Genomic DNA, 23,431 nt, shown 5'->3' on the forward strand with positions numbered 1-23,431 from the left:
CAGCACAACAACATCATTTAAAAGAAGTAAGAAGGGCCAAGGAGATGGCTCAGGGGATAAAGTTCTTTCTGTGCAAGCATCAAGTCATGAGTTTGAATCCCAACACCCACATAAAAAAATGTGGTATGAATGTGCATGCCTGTAATCCCAGCACTGAGAGTCAACACAGGCAGGTCCCAAAAGCACACAAGCTGATTGGTTTATCCAAAAGGATGCGTTTCCACTTCAGTCAGAGATTCTGTCTCAGGCAGAGGGGAACAGAAGACACCCAAAGTCTTCCTCTGACCTCTGCATATATACATGCATGGAACACACAAACATACACATATTCACACCACACACACACATGCCATATATACACACATACCACACACAAACACACACTACACACATACACACACATACCACACATGCATGCACACCACACACATACACACATACCACACACACACATGCCATACATACACACATACCACACATGCATGCACACCACACATACCACACACACACATGCCATACATACACACATACCACACATGCATGCACACCACACATACCACACACACACATGCCATACATAAACACATACCACACATGCATGCACACCACACATACCACACACACACACTCACACACACACCACACATGAAGAGACTTGGATGTAGCCCCATTGATAGAATGCTTGCCTAGTGTCAGTAAAGCCTTGTGTTCCATCCCCAATGCCACTACGTGTGGTGGTTACACCCAGCATTTCTGTCATCCCAGAAGGTCCCCTATGGGGAAGGGGGTGGCATGGTGAGGCTGAGCAGCCTTTAGCACAGAGGATGTGCCCATGGTAAGATACAAAGGACAGGAATGAGAATGTTCTCGTGGGTGTCAAGTCCCCTAGGCCAGAGCCCCAGTTGATCAGGGTGAAAAAAAACCCTCAAACTAGAATCTGAGAGTAGGGGCATGGCAGTACCCCCAGCTCAGTCGAGACAGAGCATGACCTTCTGGAACCACCTAACCCCAAGAGGAACCACTCCTCCCTCCTGTAAGGGATCAAGTCAGTGTCTGGCCCACCTGGGAGACATGAGAGACCGTGAGGAGGTGAAGCTGGCTCGATCCTGGCACTGCCAGAGTGTTGAGAGACTCTTGCTCCCGCTGTCTGCTCTCGTCCCTTCAGCCCTGCCCTGTCTGTGTGTCACTGGCTCACACCTCTGAGGTTTCAGGGCGAGTGGGATTAATTTTTCTCTTAGATGTGTTTCACTGTGTAGCCCAGGATAGCCTGGAACTTGGTATTTTCCCCTGCCTCTGCCCCCTCACTGCTGGATTATAGGCCTATACCCCAAACCCTTCATTCATTACTCCAGCCCCTCCCCTGATCCAAACTCCCTGTTGATGGGGCTAGTGAGAAGGTTCACTGCTCCTGTGGAGGACCCAAGTTCCCAGTATCCTCCTCAGGCACCTCACAGACGCTTAGAATTCTAGTTCCAGGGGATTGGATGCCGTCTTCTGGCTTCTGTGGGTGCCAGCACACAAGTGGTGCACATAAACTCACACAGAATACACACACACAATAAAAATAAAGAAATCTCCAAAGCCCTTGGTGACATAGCCTTGCTACCACCCCTGCCTGAGACTCTCAACATGCCGTCCAATCTCTCTGCCACAGCTGTGACCATGCTATGACATGGGCATCACTCAGTTTGCCAGACCTCTGTACCTGGTTCTCCCTCCAGGGCCTTGCATAACATCTGGCCTCTTCTCAGACCTCAGCCCAACAGCAGCCTTCTTGGAGCAGCCTCCTGACAGTCTGGTCCCTGTCTCTCCACTTGGCTTCATATTTTCACTCACTGTGTTCCTTTCTAAGCACCCCTGGGAGGGCTCATGGAAGAATTTCGCACCTATGTCCCATCTGAGGAGCCAAATGAATGAATGAATGATAAATGGTAAATAAATGAATGATAAATGAATCAATCAATGATAGAAGAATAACCAATGTACATATAATCAATCGATGAATGAATGAATGACACATCATTTCTTCTGCCCAGCATTTATTACATAATCTCTTCTCTCACTGGCACCTCCATTTCTCTGCAGTCCCATCTCCACTTGGTCTGAGTGTCCCCTACAGTCTGGCTAGGTGCACTGTGTTGGTTCTTCAGGGGTAGGAAGAACTGAGACCCCAGAAGAGACCAGAGGGGCTTTGGTATGTATGCCACCCAGAAATCTTCCCTAGCCTGCAGTGACAGTGGGCTTTATCCCTAACAGAAGTATCTATAATCAGGATCCCCCCCCCATGGATTCCCCAGCCAGCCACCTTCCATCCTCACTATCACAGGGATCAATCCCTCAGATAAGTGTGGGTCAGAGAAAGGAGCCCAGTTAGAGCAGTCAATACCATGATCAGAGCCCTGGGGCACCATCTCCAGTTCCAGCCTAGTGCAGAACACACCTCTGCTAGACACCTGGCTGTGTCTCTCACATGAAGATCCAGAACTGAGGTGTGTCTCAGCTTGTTGTCTTTTCTTCTCTGACAAAACTGACAAGAAGAGAACAGTGGCCTGAGCACACAGTAGGCTGGAAGCATCCAGAGAGGCCTTGGAGATCAAGGTCCCAGGAACAGCTGCAGAGGGTGGGCTCTCAGTCCATGCCAGGAAACCACCTGTCCACACAAGAAGCACATGGCCTAGCAAGGACAGGAAGAGGTCTTTTGCCAGTAATTCAGCAAGCTTCCTGAGTGAGGAGTTGAGCTCAGAGATCCTGGGGGCTGAACCTGACAGAGGCCACCTGCCAGAGTCCCTACAGCCAGAGGGCAAGGACAGAGTTCAGAGGGTCACATATGAGGTTGGCCTAGCCCAGTGCGCAATCAGCGAACCTGTGGTTCAAGGGCCTGTTCCCAGAAGGAGCTGTCCCCCGCTGCTGCCGGAGGAGACCGGAGTCTGCTCGGGTGCCAGGTGGGCTGTAGAGGGAGCAGGAATCGTCTGTGAGTTCAAGGACTGGATTTTGGTGAAGGTAGAGAGCATCAAAGGGGGCAGCCCCACAGGGAGCAGGCTACTTCTTCCCTGGCCCTCTGGAGGAAGTCTGAAGCCCTCAGCAGGACCAAACAAGAGAACATCTGGACCAGGGTGGCTTTCCTAAGAGACTAGGGATATCAGTCAGAAAAGAGGCCAGCATCCCTCAGCCACATAGTATCAGCCTTGCTGAGGCTCACGAGGGGGTGGGGGAGGGAATGTATTCCAACCACAGAGCCATGATAAAGATCCCCAGCAGACTGGCCAGACTGGCTAGCGTGACTAGATCCCAGATACCGGATGGCACACACAGCACCCTCAGGTGGACAGACAGAAGGACATTGCATGTGTGCTGGGTACTGTGTGTTAAGTGCGGGACACTAGATGGATACTGTGCAGTAGGTGCTAGGTTCTGAGTCCTCTGATTTCGGTGCTGGGTTCTGAGTGCTGGGTAGTGAATGTGGGCATCATGCAAATACTCCAGCCCCTCTCCACATGACCCCCCCTCCCCTGCCACCTCACCTGCCCAACCTGAGAAGCCATGACTTGGCCATGGAGTAGACCTCGAGGGTGGTACTCTTCAGGATGCTCCTCATCCAATCCAAGTCATCTGGAGCCTCGGGTAGCCACTCCATCAGCCTGTGGGAGAGGCAATGTCAATTTCCCAGGGAGCCGTGGGATGGTGCCAGATCAGAGGTGAGAGGGGAGCAGGGCTGAGTGCCCAGGTTGAGCAAGATCATCTCAGGATAGCCTCACGGGGAATATGCATGGTAGGATGACCTGAAGTAGACTTTGAGCTTTAGGGAGGGATGGGGCTTGGGGTCAACTTCCACAGAGTTCCGGTGGGAAGTGTGTGGTGTGATGTTAGGTTGGAGGCTACTCTGCTCTGTTGCCTAGAGATTTAAAGGACCTCTCTGGGGCCCAGCTTTGCTCGCCTGCCAAATGAGGACCCTCTGCCGAAGTCCCTTCCCCTACTTATCTCTATCCATCCCTCTTCCTGCCCCTTGTGGGTCATAAGAAAGCAGAAGGGCAGACGCAGTGTGTTCTGAGCTGTCTCTGGCAGGCTCACACCATAGAGATGGCTAGATTTTACATTCCTTCAGCATCATTTCATCAGCTCGTGGCTTTAGCCCACAGCTCTGTGCAAGGTGAGTCTGTCAGCAGGAAGGTGTCCCCCAGCTTTGGGCGACTGCTGACCTGATCACTAGCTCCAGGCAGTACAACACAGAGTGCTGGGACTCACCATCACAGACTTCTAAGGAAGAGGTTTTTCAGAAGCACAGATCTCGGGTCTAGGGTTGGGGCACATGGCTAGAACCCCAGGCAGAGGAAATCGTGAGTTCAAGACCACTCTGGATTACAAAATCCTCAGGATTACAATACCACTCTGGGTTACAAGATTAGAAAGATCCTTTCTCCAAGAAAACACCAGACCTCCCTATAGCACCTCTGTGTCTTGCTGACCTCGTGTGTCTGTGTGTCTGGCCACAGTCACTCTCTAGCTTTCCCTATACCCTCCTCCCCTTGGGTTCCTAGGGTATGCTTGACTCCCTTCTGCCCCAGGACCTTTGCACGCACTACCCTGTCCACTTGGAAGGCTCTTTCTTCTCCTTTGCCTAACGGACTGTAGCTCATCCTTAAAACTATAATACAGATGTCATTGCCTTCCTTCCCTGAACAAACAGGTCTGAGTATGTGCCAGGCTAGCTCTGTGCTAGTATGGCTCTTTCTTAGAAGCTAAAATGCCCAGGTGATGTGGCCGGCTGTGAGCTGTGTGCTCCACCAGGCCAGGAGCCAGGTCAAGGTCAGCCTGCCTCTCTTGCCCCAAGCTCACACCTAGTCCTAGGTCAGCCTTCAGCAGCCAGTGAGTGAGCAAAGGAAGCAGCGTAGGCCACTAACCCAGCAGGGATACAGCTGCAGCCAGTCTGACCTGAAGGAACCCTGTTATTTAGGAAACATGCTATGACTTAGAGAGGTCAGGAGAGCGGGCCCACACCACACAGCCAATCTGAGGTAGTTCAGCTGAGAGAGTTGCCAATGGCATCATCACATTGTCACAGCAACTCTACCACGGATCAGAGGGCAGAAGGTCACAGAACAGTCTAAGTACTAGCCAGAATTCTGGGTAGCCAGCCACATCACCTCCCTTATCAGTTCTTTTGGTAGAGCCTACTCAGGCACTCCATGGGCCAGCCCGTGGCAACTAGTGCGGGGAAGGCAGGTACCTGCCATTTCTAGCCACCTACCCACCCTCCCTGGTCACAACCTCCCCCCTCCCCAGCCCAGGCTATCTCACCTCCTGCTCCGGAAGTAGGCATACTCGAAGGGCAGTGTACAGGGCAGTAGCAGGTAGGCCAGCACCTTCCCTGGCACTGAACACTGGACACGGGTCCAGAAGTCTCTCTTGCATGCCTTTCTCAGTGCTGCAAGACAGGAAGACACCCACGGCTCCTTTGTACCCTCAGGCTGTGAGGTTGTCTCCCCTAGCCAGCCCAGGTCACCCTGGAGCCACCAAGCCTTGTGGTCCCAGAAGATGAAGATAGTATGTGAACCTCAGCATCTCCATATGGATGGAGCCATAGCTGCCAGCAGGGGTCACCCTATACACACTCCGCTTAACCCACTGAGGCCCCCCCTACAGAAGACGAGACCAAGGTTCAGAGTGGTAGTTCAGAAGTGCCCAGTGAGAGTCTCTTCCACGAAGAGGCAGAGCCAAGACAACCTTGAGGCCTGCCAGGCTCTGGTTCTGAGCTCCATTTTCCTGGCCTCCTACCGGGAGAAGTCCATCACAGTGCCTTGGATAAACAGGCATCCCCGGGCCTTTCTCACAGCAATCGCCTCAGAGCAGCTGTGACCACAGCATCCTTGTTTGCCAGGCCCAGTTCCTTTATTTACCATGCTAAGCAGAGTGCTCCCACCCTGACTGATCAGGGCAAGAGCCAGATGGCCACTCCAGACTGCTGGTAACTCCTATCGCAGCTCTGATTGCAGGCAAGGAGACAACACCCAACTCCATCTATGCCCTAGTCATGGGAAGTGGGTCCCAAGCAGAACACTCCTCTAAGGCAGTGGGTGAGAACCTATGGTGTCTAAGCATCAGACTTACTCTCCCATTTCCTGCCCCAGCCAGCTGCAGTGCACAGGGGCAGTAACCACACCCCACTGATCCCAAATTCAGAAGCCTGGATGTAGGGCTCAGTGCAGACCAAAAGCCTTCTGTATATAAATTAATCTCTTACTTCCTCAGTGTCTCTTCTTGAACCTTCACTATCACCTCAACCTCTTTGGCCACTGCCCTCCCTCATTAGCTTCACTGCACCCCAGGCCTCCCCCCAGCTGTGGTTTGAATGAGAATGGCCTCCACAGGCACATATATTTGAATACTTGCTCCTTGGTTGGTGGAAGTGTTTGGGAAGGATTAGTGGGTGTGGCCTTGGAGGAATTGTGTCACTGGGGGCAGGCTTGAGATTTCAAAAGACTCCCAACAGGCTCTTGAAATTTGAGACAGAAGATCTTAGCTGTTTCTACCAGCATCACGGAACTATAAGCTAAATCAAACACTTCCCTTTTTTGCTTTTGTTTTGTTTTGTTTTGTTTTGTTTTGTTTTGTTTTGAGACAGGGTTTCTCTGCATAGCCCTTTCTGTCCTGGAACTCACTCTGTAGGCCAGGCTGGCCTCGAACTCAGAAATCTGCCTGCCTCTGCCTCCCAAGTGGGATTAAAGGCACACCCAGCCAAACACTTCCTTTTATAAGTTACCTCGATCATGGTATTTTATCTCAGCAATACAAAAGTAACCAAGACACCAGCTCTCTCCTCCTGCCTACCCAGTCATCCCCAAGTTCATGTCTGCCATCTTACCCTAACACTATGCTATGATCCCAGAGACCCACCAGCTCAGCCTCTCCAGCCCCAAGGCCTTTGCCCATGTGATGACCTCTGCCCAAACTCTCATCCCTCCTTCTTTGGCTAGCAGCTCCCATTGAAGTGTCTCTGGGATGCCACCTGCCATGTGTGCCTGTGTTCATCCCTAGGCACCTCAATGTGGCCTGGACACAGACCTGTCTTTCCCAGGCACGGGCTTGGGCTCAATACCCTAATGGCAGATAGGAATAGCTGTTAAGTTCCTTCTCTCAGGGCCTCAGTTTCCCCACTGATGAAATAGGTTGCAGTTAAGAGTGGATGACACAGAAAAAAAAAAAACCCCAGCCACACTTGACATTTGGTAAGGGCTTGGCAGATATGACCACGCAGGCCAGCGAGGAGAATGAGAAGGGGCAGTACCCGCCTCCAGCTCCGGTGACAGCAGCTCGAAGTTGGGCACATCCTTGACTAGCACATTGGGAATGTCCCACCTGACAGTTGGGCCAGTCTTCTGGCCCTGGTCATGGCCAGTGCCCCTGGGCCCCTCCACGAGGGCTGGAGGCTCCTTAGATACCAGCGACCACAGCACTGGCTCCTTGGTAAGTCCTGGATTGAGAAGGAGAAGATCTGATAGTCGGCACAGTGGCAACCTCCAAAGGAACAGAGTTTTAACTACCCACACGTCTCAGTGCTCAAAAAAAAACCTCCAGGACTCGGGCTGCAGGATGGACCCCAGTGGGCCCTGCCCTGCTGTCCCGCATGCCTAGAGATAGAGCCCTGTTCTCAGATTCTGTCTTACTCCCACCTGCCAGCCATGTGAGCCTTGGCACTTCTGCCTCAGTTTCCCTCTATAAAAAGAACTTAAAGCCTACTGTCATGAGAGTTAAATGCAGTACTTTCAAGCTCTGGCCCAGAGTAAGGCTCTGCAGGTTGGGGTGGAGCACTGGGTTTGAGGATAGGTCTAAGGTTTAGAGCCTGGGTTCGCCTCTCAACCTTGCTTCAGAGGATGACAGCCATGCTTTCCACCCCTGGAGACCACACACCTCCTGCCAGCTGACATACCCCTTGGAGCACAGCTCCCCTCCAGCCGTCTGACTCTGTCTTCCCATCCCAATCAGACACTCTATAGTTGGTCCTGATCCAGCTCAGCCACCACCTCCAGGAAGTTCTCCCTGCTTACTCTCCCTACCTCAGACCACGATCTTTCTCTGCTCCAGTTTGTCTCTGGAAGTGCCCCCCCATCACCCCCTCCCATCTCTATCACCGTGCTCCAGTCTTTGGAAGCTCTAGAATAGGACCCAAATGTCTCCCTTATAGACTCCCCTCTGTGGTTCAGCCACACGCAGAGCAGGCACTGAAATCCCAGGGTTCAAATGCCAGAGAGGCAGAGTCCACCTGACATCATCCCATTACCACCCTCTGCCACCTACCCCGTCTCTCCAGGAACCTCAGGGCGTCCAGGTAACCTTGTCGGCAATGGTCAGCTACCACCTGGGACACAGGGCAGAGGAAGGATAGAGCTTGGGGCTCTCTAGCTACAAGCCATGGACTGGGGACATGTCAGCAGATGGACACAGCCCAAGCACAGCCTGCTGCCCCAGTGACCCTCCACAGGGCTCGGGAACTCCAGAGACACGATACTAGTCAGGGAGACCCAGAGCGCACAGGGCACAGATCTGATCCTGACGTGCCCTCCCCTTGGGCAGCTCACTCAGCTTACCTAGAACTCAGGCACCTACCTCCATCTGAGATCTCCCTCCAATAGACGGGGTGACCAGGCCTGGGTCAGGGTCTGAGGGGTCTCCACCTGGATCCCCACAAGCCCAGGACAGCCTCTTCCTTTACCCTTCGCAGGGATGTGGCATGGTGTGAAAGTGGAGCTCAGAGGACAACTCTGTGGAGTCATCTCTTCCCTCCCTCTCTTTATGTTGGTTCCTGGAATCAAACTCAGCCACTAGGCTTGCACACCAGGTATCTGTTTTACCTGTTGAGCCATCTCACTCTGTGTGTGTTTGTGCGGGCGCGAGAGCACATGTATACTGGCTGAAGTCTTGGAAGTTTGCTGTCAAGACCATATTGGACTAACAGAGTAAATCTTAGCTCTCCCATTTCTGGGCTCTGTGACTGGATAAGTAGTTACTTAACCTGCCTGAGCCTATGTCCTCTGTCCTCTGAGAAGTGAAGCTCCCTGGAGGTTGGGGGCCATTGTGGCACACACCGTTCACAGAGTACTTGGGGTACAGAGGCAGTCAGATCTAACCTGATCTACATGGTGAGTTCCAGACCAGCCAGGGCTACATTGTAAGACTCTGTCTCAAAAAGGCAAAAACTGGTGAGATATTGAAGAGATCACTCAGCAACGGGAAGCCCTGGCTGCCCCTGCGGAAGCGCACAGCTCAACTCCCTGCAGTCATGTTGGGGGGCTCACAACTGCCAATAATTCCAGTTCCTGGGGGCGGGGGTCCAATGTCCTCTTCTGGTCTCTGTAAGCACTGCATTCACATGGACAAATACATACACACACACTACATGCACACACACAGATGCATAAAAAAGATAAATCTAGAAGAAGGAATGGAGGGGGCTGGAGAGATGACTCAGTGGTTAAGAGCACTGACTGCTCTTCCGAAGGTCCTGAGTTCAATTCCTGGCAACCACATGGTGGCTCACAACCATCTGTAATGAGACCTGATGCCCTCTTCTGGTGTGTCTGAAGACAGCGACAGTGTATTTATATATATATATATATATATATATATATATATATATATATATATAATAAATCTTTTTAAAAAACAAACAAAAAAAGGAATGGAATTAACTGTCTCTGCTTATGGAGCCTGCCAGTTGAGTGTGGACCACAGCTGGACTCCAGGCCTCTCCCAGGAAGGGACAGAAGGAGGGTCAAGTTTCTGCTCCAGGCCTTGTGTGACTTGAGGCTGGGCAGTAACTGAAGTTGATGGGTCGTAGGCAAGGACCATGCAGGGTGACCTACCTCAGGCTTGGGGGGGAACACAGATTTGAGCCCCCTAAAGAAGTTCCTGGTAGAGATCTGGAAACTGGCATTGAAGGCAGTTAGCTCAAAAAGACTATGTGATATGTTCTGGGGACAGATGTCCACTGTCCCGTTGAAAGGAGAGACGGTAATGGTGGTGGGGCAATCGGAGAAGGGCAGGTTGTTGCTCAGAGCCCCGTCAATGAAGCGCTGGAAGGCAGAGAGGCATTAGCCCACACCATCTTCCCCTCACTCTCCCCGTATCAATGGAAGTCCATTCCTTCCTCTAGCCTAGCTTCTGAGCTCTCTAGCTAGAGCTTTCTAGCTCTCTAGGAAGGGGAGGCTTGACACACAGTAGGTGCTTTAACATCGGGTGGCCTCCTCATTCCTATCTCCACCTCTGGACAAGCCCTTGTCCTAGCTGCCTGGAGCCCAGAGTGGAATGCAGACAGGGGCCCCCCTGGATAAACTCACCTGGCCTCTGAATGCCGGGGGGATCACCCCACAATATAAGGGTAAATACAAGGTGCAGATCAGAGCCTGGAAGAGAAGAGCATAGCCCTCGCTCAGTGCTCACGTGCTCTCTTGTGCTCAAAAGAACGCATGAGCGCAGGCATCCTTGAAGCCACCTTCCTCTCCCTGCAGAGGGCGCCCTAGCTGCCTGGAGACTGCAAGTCTAATCTATGAACCAAGACACCAGTACCAATTCACACACACATACCCCAGGTCTGGCAAGGAGGTGCCACCAAAAACCTCTGTGTGTTTTCCCAAAGAGTGTTTTCAGAGGTGATCCAAACAAATGCACTTCTGAGGAGGAATGTCAGGCTCTCTTTCCCCACATCAGACACTATCTCCTAATAAAAGCCCTGACAAGTCTTGCTGATGTTAGGCAAAGGTGGGGCCGGGGGATGGAGGATGGGGTGGGGGAGATGCTTCGCTTACAGACTTATCCTGTGCTGGCCTTGTGCTGTAAAGGGCTGTGCACATTGTCCTGTGTTGCAACGTGCTTAGCCTCATCTCTGGTCTGCATCATCATCCCTGGTCTTATGCCAGCAACACGCACAGGCACGTGCAGAGGGTGACAGGCAAGGAGAGTTCCAGCGTGGCCAACTAGGCTGGGAGGGGCAGGGCTGGGCAAGTACTGTAGCTCCCAGGGCACACAGAGCCTTCCTGACCTGACAACCCTGAAGAGTATTGCTCCCCCTGTCCCTGGGGGAAGCAGACACAGGCCTGGCTCCGATGTTTGAGATGTGAATTTCCCACCAATGCCTGCGGTTCGTGACAGCTGAGATTCGCTGAGCACCTTGTCCAGGTGAACACACCAGGACAGCTCTGAAGTGCCTCCCTGAGCATCAGCCCACAGCAAGTGACACCCCCTCAGGTACACACTGACAACCAAACACCTATGTTCCAGTAGACAGGGGCCCTCCTGAGTCAGACTGTCCTAGAGTCGGGGACAAGGCACCAAGATGAGAATGAGTCTATCTGGACCTCAGCATCAGGAGCAGATGGGACAGATGCCATGACAGGAAGGGTGGGCAGAGCTACGCTGAGGGACTCCAGGACTCTACACAAGGAGTTGAGGCCTTCCAGTATGGAGACCCATATTCCTTCAGAACTTTGGCCCCACTTTCCTTACCCCCTAAACCTATCAAGTCAGAAAGGCTTCATTCCTTCCCTGCCTTATTCTCTTGGTTGAATTTCACATAGGCCCTTTCCCAATCCCTTCCCAGGAGGTAGGCTCAGTAGGTATAAGCCCTGAGAAGGTAAGGTGTTTCAGATGTGCCCAAGCCTGGCAAAACCCCGCAGCATACAGCAGTGCCCACACATATTAGATGCTCTCAGGAAACAGTTTGCTCTGGCAATCAGAAAACGCTTAGGAAAGAGGGGTGAGCAGGACAGGGCAGACACCTGTGGACCGAGCAGCCTTAGAGGTCCTGACTGTGAAAGCTCCTCAGTCTACCCCAGGTCTGACAGCACCTCGGGTTCCTCTCCACCTCAGCCTCTACAGAGCCTTGGACTCAGGCCAGTCTTGGATACAGTCTAGCTACTGCTCCTCCCCCTCTACACACACACACACACACACACACAAACACACACACACACACCCCTAGACTCAGTCTATTATTATGTGGACTGTGTTCCCCAAGCCCCAGGTCCCAACTGGCTCACCTGGATGAATTCATCCCGAGTGGCAAAATCGGTGACTATGAAATTCTTGCCATCAGGCCATCGGGTCATGGAGATGCCCAGCCTCTGGGAGGCTAGAATATGGCAGTTGTCAGGAAGATTTTCATACAGCTTTTTCCTGATGTGTTCAGCGGGTCCGTAGGCCGGATGGAAGATGCCCAGGCTCAGCCGCTCCACAAGTTTCACCAAGTCCAGGAGATTGGAGCAGGCAAAGTCTGCAGGGCAGTGGGAACTAAGTAAGACCTCAGTGACCTGGGACCACTGAGGGCCACCCGTACCCACCAAAAGTCCACTTCTCTCAGGGATGCCTGGGAATCAGTTCTTTAACATCTCTGCCCAGTCCTGGTAACCAAAACTCTCAAAAACAAAACAAAACAAAAACAAAACCAAAACACCTTAGGGGTAGTACCCCAAATCTAAAGCCAGGATCCCATCTTTAGAGATAGAAGTGACTGCAGGGGTCCTCAGATTCAAAGGCTGTAAAGCCCCAGGGACACATCCCTCAGCGCCCTTCGGGAGTCCTTAGACCCTGAGAACTTCCTAAGTACCTGCAGACTTGCCAAAGACAATGGCCATGGCATTGAGTGCCCCTGAGGAGGAGCCATAGAAGCGGCGGGCACCCTGGATGAGGCGAGGCGCTCGCTGTCGCAGACACTGGGTGACACCCACGTGGTAGAGGCCCATGTAGCCAGAGCCTGAGAAGGACAGGTTCCAACCTCCCTCTGCCTCCAGGAAGTCCATAATAGGGTGCTTGGGACGCGGGGCTGCAGACTCCTCAGCTGGAGCTCAAAGGAAGGAACTGTGCACTAGGGCCCCAATGTGATGGGACTAAGCCGGGATGGGGATGGAGCTCCGGGAGGCTGAGCAGAGTGGCTCCGCCCTAGGCTGTCAGCTGTGGCCCTAGCAAGTGAGGGGTTGGTGCAGCCACCCTCTCCACGTGTACACCAGGCATTACATTACAAGCCTACACGATTCCCAATTACACTCACCTAACCTCCAGGTGTCTGCATTTTGAAAGAGGGAAAGAGGCACAATCAGGAAGGACTGCACCTAATCTTCAGGCCAGAGGTCAAGGACCAGCACCGTAAGTGGGAGGTGAGAGGCCTGGGATCTAGGCTCTGCAAGGAAAGGTTGCTATAGAACAGTGCCTTCAAACACACAAGATCTCTCCTCTCTGCAGTCACGATGGGAAGTCGCCTGGCATGGACCAGGCTCTCAAATGTATATTTCTGAGCAGGTGAGATGATAGGTGCTACACAGCCAAGTCATCATGGGGAAGTCAAGCCAGACATGCCATGAGGGTCAGGGGAAATGAAGTGCACCCCAGGATGCCAAGAAGAGGAAGATAGCAGCAGTATGTGGGGTAGTGAGCAAAGAGGACTCCAGTAAAGAAGTGGGGTGAGTGGAACTCAGCGGGACACACACTGAGCATGGGAGACTCTTGCAAGTAACCAATAAGGAAAGAGAGCATCACACTGCATGCTGCCTGGTGCAAACATCCCCCCTACAGGCTCGCCTTCCAGCCACGTGGCTCATCCGATAACAGCGCAACCAACCCTGACCACCCCAGTTCTACCCCCCCCCATATCCATGGCCAAAGCAAAGTACTGGCTCCTGTAGGTTGTTCTCTGACCTCCACACATACACCGCCCACACACACTAAGATAAACACATTGCAACTTAAATGCAAACCTCACTCTGTGGTGTAAAAATAATAAATGTAACTATTAGAAAGGTCGCAGGTGAAGTGTCCTAGAGGGCGTGACTCTGGGGAGTCCCCGGTGATGGGAGGTGGAAGGAGACCTCACTGTACCCAGGGGCTGACAACAGGTGGGTGCTTTGTGGCTGAGCTAGGCTTAAGCTCCATTCAGGGGCTCCCTGCACCAGCCCCATTCCAGCAGCCAGGAGGGGGCAGCAGGCCTATGCCCGTAAGTCCTCTGCAGGGCAATGTGATGTAGCCACCTGGAAGGAGCACCTGGAAGCTGGTTTCCAGGTGAGAGTCTGAGGACCAGGTGGGTCAGGCAGTGGTGGCGCACGCCTTTAATCCCAGCACTTGGGAGACAGAGGCAGGCAGATTTCTAATTCGAGGCCAGCCTGATCTACAAAGTGAATTCCAGGACAGCCAGGGCTATACAGAGAAACCCTGTCTTGAAAAACCAAAAAGAAAAAAAGAAAAAGAAAAGAAACCAAGGATCAGGTGGGGCTGGAGGGCAGAGGTTAAGGACACACCTTTGCAACTGTACACTGTGGCTGTGGTGGTGTCACCTGCCAGCAGCCTGAAGAGGTTCCTTCCTGTTTAGGGACTCCTCGCAGATAAAGCCAAGTCCTGATTTCACCACAACAAGCATTTCAGAACCAGATAGAATGAACCGGATTAGTGAGTTTATTAAGTGTTGAGACAGAGTCGTGGAAGAAGAGGACAGTGTGCACAGAAAGCAAGGAGGGGGGCAGTTTTTTAAAGCGTTTAATTTGTGTGTGTGTGTGTGCACGCGTGTGAGTGTGTCTGTGACTATGTCTGTGTCTGTGTGTATATGTATGGGTGCGTGTACTATGGTACACATGTGCTTCTGAAAAGACCGTCTGTGGTAAGGAGTTGGTTCAATCCCCTCCACATGTGGGTCTGAAGGATGGAACTCGGGTTGCAAGGCCTGGTGGGAGGCACCTTCGCCAGCTGAACTTCAGGAAGATGAACACCTGCTTTGGAGGTAATTTGGCTATTAGTGGCTCGTGGTCCGATTCTGGAGTGAGGGGCTCTTTCCACCCCATTTCCCCCCCTGTCTGCCATCTTTCATTCCTTACTCATACATTTTTCCCTGGCTTTAGGCTGAGGCCTTCTTGGTAATACAGTCTCGTTTCTACCACAGCCCTGAGAGATAATAAATAATACCAGCCCCATTTTTTTTTTAACAAATGGAGGAGCAGAAACCTAGACGAGGAATACAGGAGAGCCCATAAGCCAGGCTAACTGGGGTGACAAAGAAGAAACTGAGGGGACCGTGGAACCTGAGTTCCCTGCTAAAGGAGAGGCTGCTTGCAGATGTGCAAGGGTGGCTCATGGGTGGGGGAAACCCCACTGAGGTAATGTAGCTTAGCAGCATTGCTTTTGCCCAAAAGAAAAAAAGATGCAAGAAAATGATGCATACTCTAGAGTCTGAGACAGGAGGATTGCAGGTTCAAGGCCCAGTTGGGCTCCAGAGCCAGAACATGATCAGCCTCTGTGACTTAGTGACACCCTGTCTCAAAACAAAAAGGACAAAGAGAACCCAGGCTGTAGCTCAGTGCAGGAATGACTGCCTAGCATGAGCACTGTGGGGTGCAAGGTGGAGGAGGGGGAGAAAGTGAGGAAAGGAAAGAAAGTGGGGGACAGGAGATGCTGGTGGTGATGTCATAAAGAACAGATTCAAATGACTAAGGAGCTGGGAGAAGTATCAGTGAGTGCAGCCCAGGAGGGTTCCACTCAGGTCTGCTTAACACCTCAAGTGGACCCTCAGAGATTAGAAACATCCTAGATAAAAATATGGTTACATCACCTAGCCGGCCAAATCTTGCAGACTATGGTATCTTTGTGGCCTATCTAATGGAGGCGTGGAGGAGGCGTCAGAAAGGACACCATTGCGACAGTCAGAGTGTACTGTCCAAGCTGCGATCACATCACAGGGCTGTGCCGATGGCTGATGTATGGATGCATCCTGAATGCTCTAATGTGGGTATATAAGGAGCGCTTCTCCGCTGGGCAAGGTGGGGCGCTCCTGTCATCCTGGCACTTGGGAAGCTGAAGCAGGAGGACTGCTGCGAGTTCAAGGCCATACTGAGTGCTAGGCAAGCCTTTCTTAAAACAAACAGAAAAAAAAAAGCATGCCTTGATCCTGCGAAACAGGCTGTAGTATTTGTGAGCATTAAAGTGGCTTTGAAGACCCATTAAGGGAGAACTGTTTCCTCTTGGTCAAGAGAATGGAACCTTCCTAAGGCCTATCTAATTACCCGAAATATGAGTTAATCCATCAGGCCAGTCAATCAGCTGGCTAAGGGATTCTCTTTTCCCCCTTTTCCGCCCCTGGCTGCAGATTCACCTAACACCATGCTGGAGAAAATGGAGGAATACTTATTCTTTTAATGAGATACTATATTTTCCTTCCCAGAATCCTTTGTCTTGTGTTCTTGCTAGGGAGCCACCATGAGATTCTGTGAGCCTTGGTGACTTCTTTTTCCTCTTTCTGCCTCAGATAGGGTGTGAGTATACTTCCTCTGGCATTTTGAGCTTTTTTCGGCTCTTTCTCTGAAGCCACTCCCCTTTTGACGTGCGGCTATTTGCAACACATCTGGGCCTAGCTCACAAGCACATAGCTTTTCATCTTCATCTTCCTCCTCCAGGCAGCCACTGAGATTTACAGTTTGCCTGCCCTGGGGTTTCACTTTCAAATACGAATAAAATTTCTCCTCAAGACTCCTTTTGAACATTTAAATTCATCATGATTTTGAAGAGGAAAAGATGATCACCTTAGCCGATAAATATGCTCCCCATCTTAAGAATGCTTCTAATATCCCCTGTCTGTCTGTCTCCTCCCAATCCCACTGAACCCTGACCTCACAGACAGCAATACTAATCCCACTTGACTCCCTTAGGCCAGGGTGGAAGTCCCTGCCACCACACCTTGCCACACACACTCTGTGGCACAGGCATCTCCCCAGCGCCTTCCTCCAGCCCCTGACTTCCTCTTTGCCTGCCCAGCCTGTCCCCTCTCACCCAGCAGCTGCAGCTACCTCCAGCTATCTCCTGCTTCCAGCAAGATGGCGCTGTTCCCAGTTTCGCAAACTTCTCCACCTCCTCCCATTGCCACACTGGAGGGTGGGGGAGTGTGGGGAGGTGGGGGCGTGGGGGGTGTGACCTGAAAGCCCAGCCCTCTTCAAAGGGGACTGTCACCCTTCTACCTACCCGCCTGCCTACCTACCTGCCTGCCTACATCACTGACAGCCAGCAACAGGCTTTTCGAACAGAAGCAGAGGCTCAGAGCAAAGAACATCTCAACCCTTGAAGGGAATGAATGGATCAGCAAATCGGAACAGAACCAACTATGGTACTGACAGACTGACAGACAGAGGCGGCTGGGGAAGAGCCTTGCACAAGCCGGATAGTGTGATAGGAACCCCAGAGTCCCATACATCTGTGAAAGGCAGCGTTTGGTGGGTTTGGGGGATTTATTTGTTTGTTTGTTTGCTTTGCTTTGCTTTGTATGCTTGTTTGCTTTTTGTGGTCTCACTTTAGAGCCCTGGCTGGCCTGGAACTCTCTTTAAGTCCAGGCCTTAAACTCACAGTAATCCTCCTGCTTTCGTCTCCTGAGTGCTGGGATTATCGGTGTGAGCCAGCATTTCCAGCTTAAGTCACTGGTATCTATAAACAGGGTATTCAGGATGTAAACTGGGGGACTCTTGCACTTCTGGAGGTTGGGCTTCCTCTCCTTCCCAGCCCCTGGCATTAACATGGCTCCTTTAAGAATCTGCCCATTCGCCGGGCCCCTGAGATTTCTTAGATACCTAGCTTTGCAGACAGGAGGAGAACTCACCGACCTTAGCATGCTCGCCACACTGGGTGCCCTCAGCTCTTGTGTCCATGACAACATTGTCTGGGTGCACTCCTGTGGTGATTCTTTCTTGCCTCAGTTTACTCTTAAAATGGGGGCAACAGACTGCTTCCTCCGTAGACAGATGCTGAAGAGGAGCAAGTTCATACAGCCCAGATGTTGGGACAGCACAGCACAGGTGGCCCTGCACTCAACAAACTCAATGCCATTGTTCCGGTGACACCAACAGGGTTAAGACATGCACCTGCAGGAAGTGAGGCTGGGTGAGTGGCTATGAGCTGACGACCATTTTTTAAAAGAAAGGACAGAGAGAGGGTCTGCTCCCATGAGTATCCTCCCTTCTTGCCTGGCCCAAGGTCAGCACACTTGTGAGGCATATGGGCCAGGTCAGCCTAGCCCTCTTCACAGTGAGGGAGTTTATGGGGCTTCGTGGTTCCTGAATCAGGGGCCATGTCCTCGCGCCCGGAACTGGGCAACACTCACTCACTTAGACATCCTGCCCCCTCAGTTGCAGGTGACAACTGGAGACTTAGTTTAGGGGTTAACCTAGTATCACCTATTCCCACAGATGTCTCTGTGCCTAGATTCAGGAAGACCCCAATCTGGACCCCAGGGAACAGACATTAAGGACTTGGCTCATCAACCCCTCAGAGCTGAGGCTGGGGAATGTCCTTTTCTTTGTAGAACAAGTGTGACCAGGAAAACCTACCTCCATGCTTGGCTTCAGCTGGGGACTGAATCCTACAATCCTCAACACCGGTGTCTCAGCCTGAACCCAGCAGGGCCTCTGAATCTGTGTGGTTAATGCTGATGTCTGATGCCACTCCCATACAGAAGCCCCAACTTCAGGGAAAGCCACAGCGAGAACCTTCACCTCCCTCTTTACCGGCGCTTGTGCCTGTTGCTATAGCCTGAGTCTCAGCACCCACTAGGCTGGACTGACACCGCAGGCTTCCCCACACCAGATCCTCTGTCTTTAACCTGAATGGCCTTTTCTTCTTTTAGAAAGGCCAAACTAACTGAATTGGAGACTAAGCCTGTCCCATAGAAATAGAATTCAGGATTTGGACCGGGGTTGAGCTCTGTGGTAGATTGTTTTACACAAATAGAAGCTTTAGAAAGCATAAGGAGAAAAATATTTTATTATTCCTTATATTGATTCCAAGTTGAAATGAGATATTTTAATATATTGAATTGTTTAAAATAGTGCATTTTAATCTTTGTTTTAAAGATTTATTTATTTTATTTATATGAGTACACTGTAGCTGTCTTCAGGCACACCAGAAGAGGGCATTGGATCCCATTACAGATGGTTGTGAGCCACCATGTGGTTGCTGGGAATTGAACTCAGGTCAGGATCTTTGGAAGAGCAGTCAGTGCTCTTAACCACTGAGCCATCTCTCCAGCCCCAGTACATTTTAATCTTACTGAACATGGGGTGGTAGTGTACCCCCATAGTCCCTGTACTCAGGAAACAAGCAGGAGGACGGCTGTTATACGTGTGAGCCCCTGGGTTCATTCCCAGCACGTGCCCCACACCCCAAAGAACATATGGAAGATCCAAACCTTGTCTGTTACTTTAAATCACCTGGCCATATTTAAAAGCTAAAAAATAAATGAAAAATAAAAAGCTAGAAAGCTAAAAAGACAGAAGTGGGATAGATCTCAACAAAACATCTTACTTACTGATATAAATAAATTTCTCCTCTTATTTCTAGACCTTATGTTAGTACAAAACACCCTGATTCAGATGCTCAGTTTCCAACCACGAAGGGAAATTCTGATGACACCGTAGGGACGGCTCCCTAAGGTGGGTAAGTCGTCCACTGTTCCAGTGTCAGGACCAGAGATGGATTCCAGCACCCACATAAAAGCTCCTGAGGGGAGGAGGCAGGAGCAGAGCATCCTGAGGCAAGATGGCTAACTAGACTAACTGGCAAGCTCTGGGTTCAGTAAGACCCCACCTCAGTGCATAAGCTAGAAGCTAACGGAGGAAGAGAGACCTAATGTCAACCTCTAGTCTCCACATACATGCACAGCCACACATACAGGAACACACACACACACACACTCCCCTCTCTACAGCTAAGTAACTCTACTTCCTGCCCCTGCCCCCTGGACACAGCCCCCTTTCTCCCTTATAGGACTGTGATGTGTTTTATAAAGCTAAGGATTATGGTGTGGTGGGAGGGGGTACCTCAGCAGGCCCATGCTGAGGCATCCCTCCCCCCATCCTGAGGTACCAGCCATATAGAATAGTATAGAATAAAGTTTATTTGGGGACATGGGCAGAGGAGTTGAGAAGAGAGTAGCGGTAGAAGGGGGGGGGTAGAGAAGAAGGAGGAGGAGAACTAGAGAGAAAGAGAAGGAAAGGGAAGGGAAGAGAAGGGGTGAAGCCAGCCAGGAACATGTGGAGAGTGATAATGGGGAGGGGGAAGAGGAGAGAGGGAGAAGGCAGTAGGGAGAGAGAAGAGGGTCAGAGAGTCAGAAAGTCAGAGAGCAAGGGAGGCCAAACCCTTTTATAGCAAGCCAGGCCTACCTGGTTGTTGCTAGGTAACTGTTGGGCCAGAGCCTAGAAAGAATGCTAAGGTGCTAACACTCTGTGTCCCCAACTCTTTCTGTAAGCAAAGCATAGGCCCTGATCCCTCACTCAGCTCTGCAAGACTGGAGTCCACGCCACAGAACACATCTCCATGTATCCTTTCCCAAGCCTAACCTCACATCCCTGGCCCGCCAACTACTCAGGGCAGGCTTCACTGGACAACCTATTCCTGTAAACAGCAACTGGCAGAACCTCCCTCACAGCATTACCATGGCTTTAGAAAGCGTGGCTCTGGTGGGTAAAGGCACTTGCAACCAAGCCTGAGGACCTGGGTTCGGTTCCCCAAGACCCACATTGTGGAAGGAGAGAACCAACTCCTATGAGTTGTCCTCTGACCTCCCCATGTGCATACATACACATATATACACATATACATATGCATAAAACATGTGCATAAATGCATAGAAACATATATGAAGTGTAAAGGGTGGCGTGCACGGAACATTCAGTCTGGCCTTAGCATGCCTTCAGCGTGTTGTCCTCCATCACTCCGATATCTGGGTAGAGAGGCTCTGAACATCTGCTCAGGTCTTTTTATTTATTTATTTTATTATATGTAAGTACACTGTAGCTGTCTTCAGACACACCAGAAGAGGGCGTTAGATCTTATTAAGGATGGTTGTGAGTCACGATGTGGTTGCTGGTGAACTCATGACCTTTGGAAGAGCAGTCAGTGCTCTTACCCGCTGAGCCAACTCTCCAGCCCATCTGCTCAGGTCTTAGCCAGTGGAATTGTGGGTAAGTGGGACTCAATCCAGTGAATCTGGGAGACAGGAGCCTGTCAAGAACTGCTTAGAGCACAGTGTTCATAGCCAGTCAGCAGCCTCCGGAAGGGAAGAGAAGGTGTGAGGGTGTAAGATGGCTCCTGGTGGAGGCCTCCCCTTCAACTCTGTTCCTCGGGAGTTCCTGGGAATGTGGGCATTTGGTGCTACTCACAGGGAGGGAAGACGAGCTCTCTAGCGATGGAGAAGCAGTGCGCATGCGCTTCCTTTCAGGTCGCAGTGCATGGGGCTGCAGAGGCTGAGGCTGGGGAGCCAAGATCCGGATGGGGAAGAGGTTCCGCAGGACATCTGGGATGGCTGCCAGCAGAAGGGCCGAGGGTGCACTTCTGTGGGTGAGTCCTGCAGATATCAGGCGCCAGAGCAGGGTGCTGGCATCAGCCCTACTGAAATGAGGACAAAGAGAGAAGGGCGGGGCCAGAATGGCCTGAGACACTCAGGCCAGCCTCGGGCTCTTAGATAGGGTGCTGAGCCTCAGAGAGAACGCCCTGCTGAGGTCTTCTGAGGACTGCATGCAAGGTTCTCCTGCTTGTTCCCGTTGACCCATCCTGGGGATGATAAGGAACTCGCTCTGTGCCCACTGCACAGGGATGCCCAGAAGCCCCAAGGTGCACAGCCCTGAGGCCATTCCAGAAGCAAATATTCAGAAGGCGAGGGGGGTCTGTGGCATTGGAGATATAAGCGTCAGAAGTCCCAATGTCCAAGTGGCTCCCCTGGGCAATTCAGATGGGCATGAAGTGACCGGTACTGTCAGGCCACACTCCTGGAAGGGCAGGCCCCGTGACAGCCGGCCTGGCTCCCATAGGCTGAGCCAAGCCTCACACCCATTCCAGGACCTAGGCACCCACCCCACCCATGTCCCAGTCTAGAATGTCTCCGGTCACCTTGAACTTAGGCCAGGAATGTAGGCAGCCAGCTCTAGACACTGCCAGCTCCTGGGTTCCTCCAACACCGGGGTAAAGGCTGGTAAGGCCATCATGCCACCCTTCCTGGAATAGCTGCTTCTTCAGGTCACACTGGCCTTGGAGGCTCAGAACTCAGCTTGGCCTGCCTTTCCTTCTCAACCTCTCCTACTTTATTCCCACGGTGATGCGGAGTCTGCTGGTCCCTCTCGAGAATCTGAACCTACTCAAGACTCCCTAACAAAGACTATGCTCCGTTCTCCATGTGGAAGGAAGAAAAGTCTCTTAACTAGAGAGACAGGGTGGGTGCTGAGCCCTCTACACCCTATAGGGTGAAGAGGTGCCCAAGGTACCTGGCCTGAAAAAGGCCAGAGGGACTAGAGGGTGGGAGGTGCCAGGCTCACAATGATCTGGGGACCTCACGCCATGGCCTGGACGGGTGACCCAGAGAGCAAAGAAGAGCCCAGAGGACAGAAAGGAGCAACTGAGGGGGACAGGGACTGGAAACTATGGCCTTTCACCTCCAACCTGCAGGGATTTCCGTCAGTCCTGACACCTGAGAGAAGCCCTGCAGCAGTCTCTGTCTCTGTCTCTCTCTCTTTCCCTCTCCCTACCCCAACGTGTGTGTGTGTGTGTGTGTGTGTGTGTGTGTGTGTGTGTGTGTGTGTGTGTGTGTGTGACAAATCTCATACAATCCCATACTGACCTCAAAAACCCTACATATCCAAGACTGGCCTCAACCTTCTGCTCCTTGTGACTCTGCCTTCTAAGTGCTAGCATTAAGGCATGTGCCACCATCTATCTCACTTTCCCTTCTCAGTCTGGAGTCCCTCTCCTTACTCAGGTATCCAGGAGCCCAAACTCCTCCCTTAAGCTGAGTCTCTACCCTTCTCTGGAACACCAACAAACAGAACATCCACACCATCCATCCCAGCGGATGGTGGCGCACGCCTTTAATCCCAGCACTTGGGAGGCAGAGGCAGGTGGATCTCTGGGTTCCAGGCCAGCCTGGTCCACAGTGCGCATCCAGGACAGCCAGGACTACAAAGAGAAACCCTGTCTCAAAAAACAAACAAGCATCCACCTCGTCCTATATTCTCTCCCCAAGAGGCTTCCTACTGTTATTAATTCTCCCCATGAATCGTCAAGGAAGAGCCAGTTTTAAGTATGGTGAATTCTCAGACTCCAAGGTCACTGGGAAGGTGGGTGCTGAATGGATTTAAGCAAGCTGTGTCCCTGGTCTCTGGTCCCTGGCTCAATACAAGTACCCAGGAGGCCAGTGCGCTGTGGCTCCTGCCTCTCTAGTTACAGAAATACCCCCACTTCAGGGCTATTTCTAGAGGCAGTACCCAGCCAGGAATTCTGAGCCAGTGGCCCGCACTGCCCTCATATGAGGCAACTGTTTGTGTCCTGTGCAGGGTGGCCTGGTGCCTCACATCTGCCCTGTTCACTGGATCAGCCTGAAGTCTGTCCTGCCAGAAAGCACGACTTGTTCCTCTTCCACTTAAGTATGGGGACAGTC

At 51.8% G+C, this 23,431-nt stretch overlaps 1 protein-coding gene and 1 long non-coding RNA gene across 5 annotated transcripts; one reads left to right on the forward strand and one right to left on the reverse strand.

Annotated features, from left to right (window-relative positions):
• Positions 1 to 2,295: 2,295 nt before the first annotated feature.
• On the reverse strand, positions 2,296 to 12,850 carry Pnpla5 (patatin-like phospholipase domain containing 5). Its single transcript, NM_029427.1, has 10 exons — positions 12,596 to 12,850; positions 12,030 to 12,262; positions 10,332 to 10,397; positions 9,858 to 10,067; positions 8,293 to 8,353; positions 7,283 to 7,468; positions 5,296 to 5,422; positions 3,522 to 3,638; positions 2,864 to 2,947; positions 2,296 to 2,650 (listed from the first exon to the last, which is right to left on the reverse strand). Exons 1-10 carry the CDS (start codon positions 12,786 to 12,788, stop codon positions 2,629 to 2,631), a joined length of 1,299 nt encoding a protein of 432 aa, NP_083703.1. The 5' UTR covers positions 12,789 to 12,850; the 3' UTR covers positions 2,296 to 2,628.
• A 4,102-nt stretch (positions 12,851 to 16,952) lies between these two features.
• Gm33432 lies at positions 16,953 to 22,886 on the forward strand. Of its 4 annotated transcripts, none has more exons than XR_875517.1 (4): positions 16,953 to 17,228; positions 17,747 to 17,889; positions 19,345 to 19,440; positions 21,224 to 22,886. It is a non-coding gene; the product is annotated as a predicted gene, 33432 (long non-coding RNA). The 4 variants fall into 4 exon arrangements; XR_384287.3 differs by having other exon boundaries at positions 19,345 to 19,436; XR_003951536.1 differs by having other exon boundaries at positions 17,751 to 17,889.
• The last annotated feature ends 545 nt before the right edge of the window (positions 22,887 to 23,431 follow it).

This window comes from Mus musculus, chromosome 15, assembly GCF_000001635.26.
Source record: "Mus musculus strain C57BL/6J chromosome 15, GRCm38.p6 C57BL/6J".
Lineage (NCBI taxonomy): Eukaryota > Metazoa > Chordata > Mammalia > Rodentia > Muridae > Mus > Mus musculus.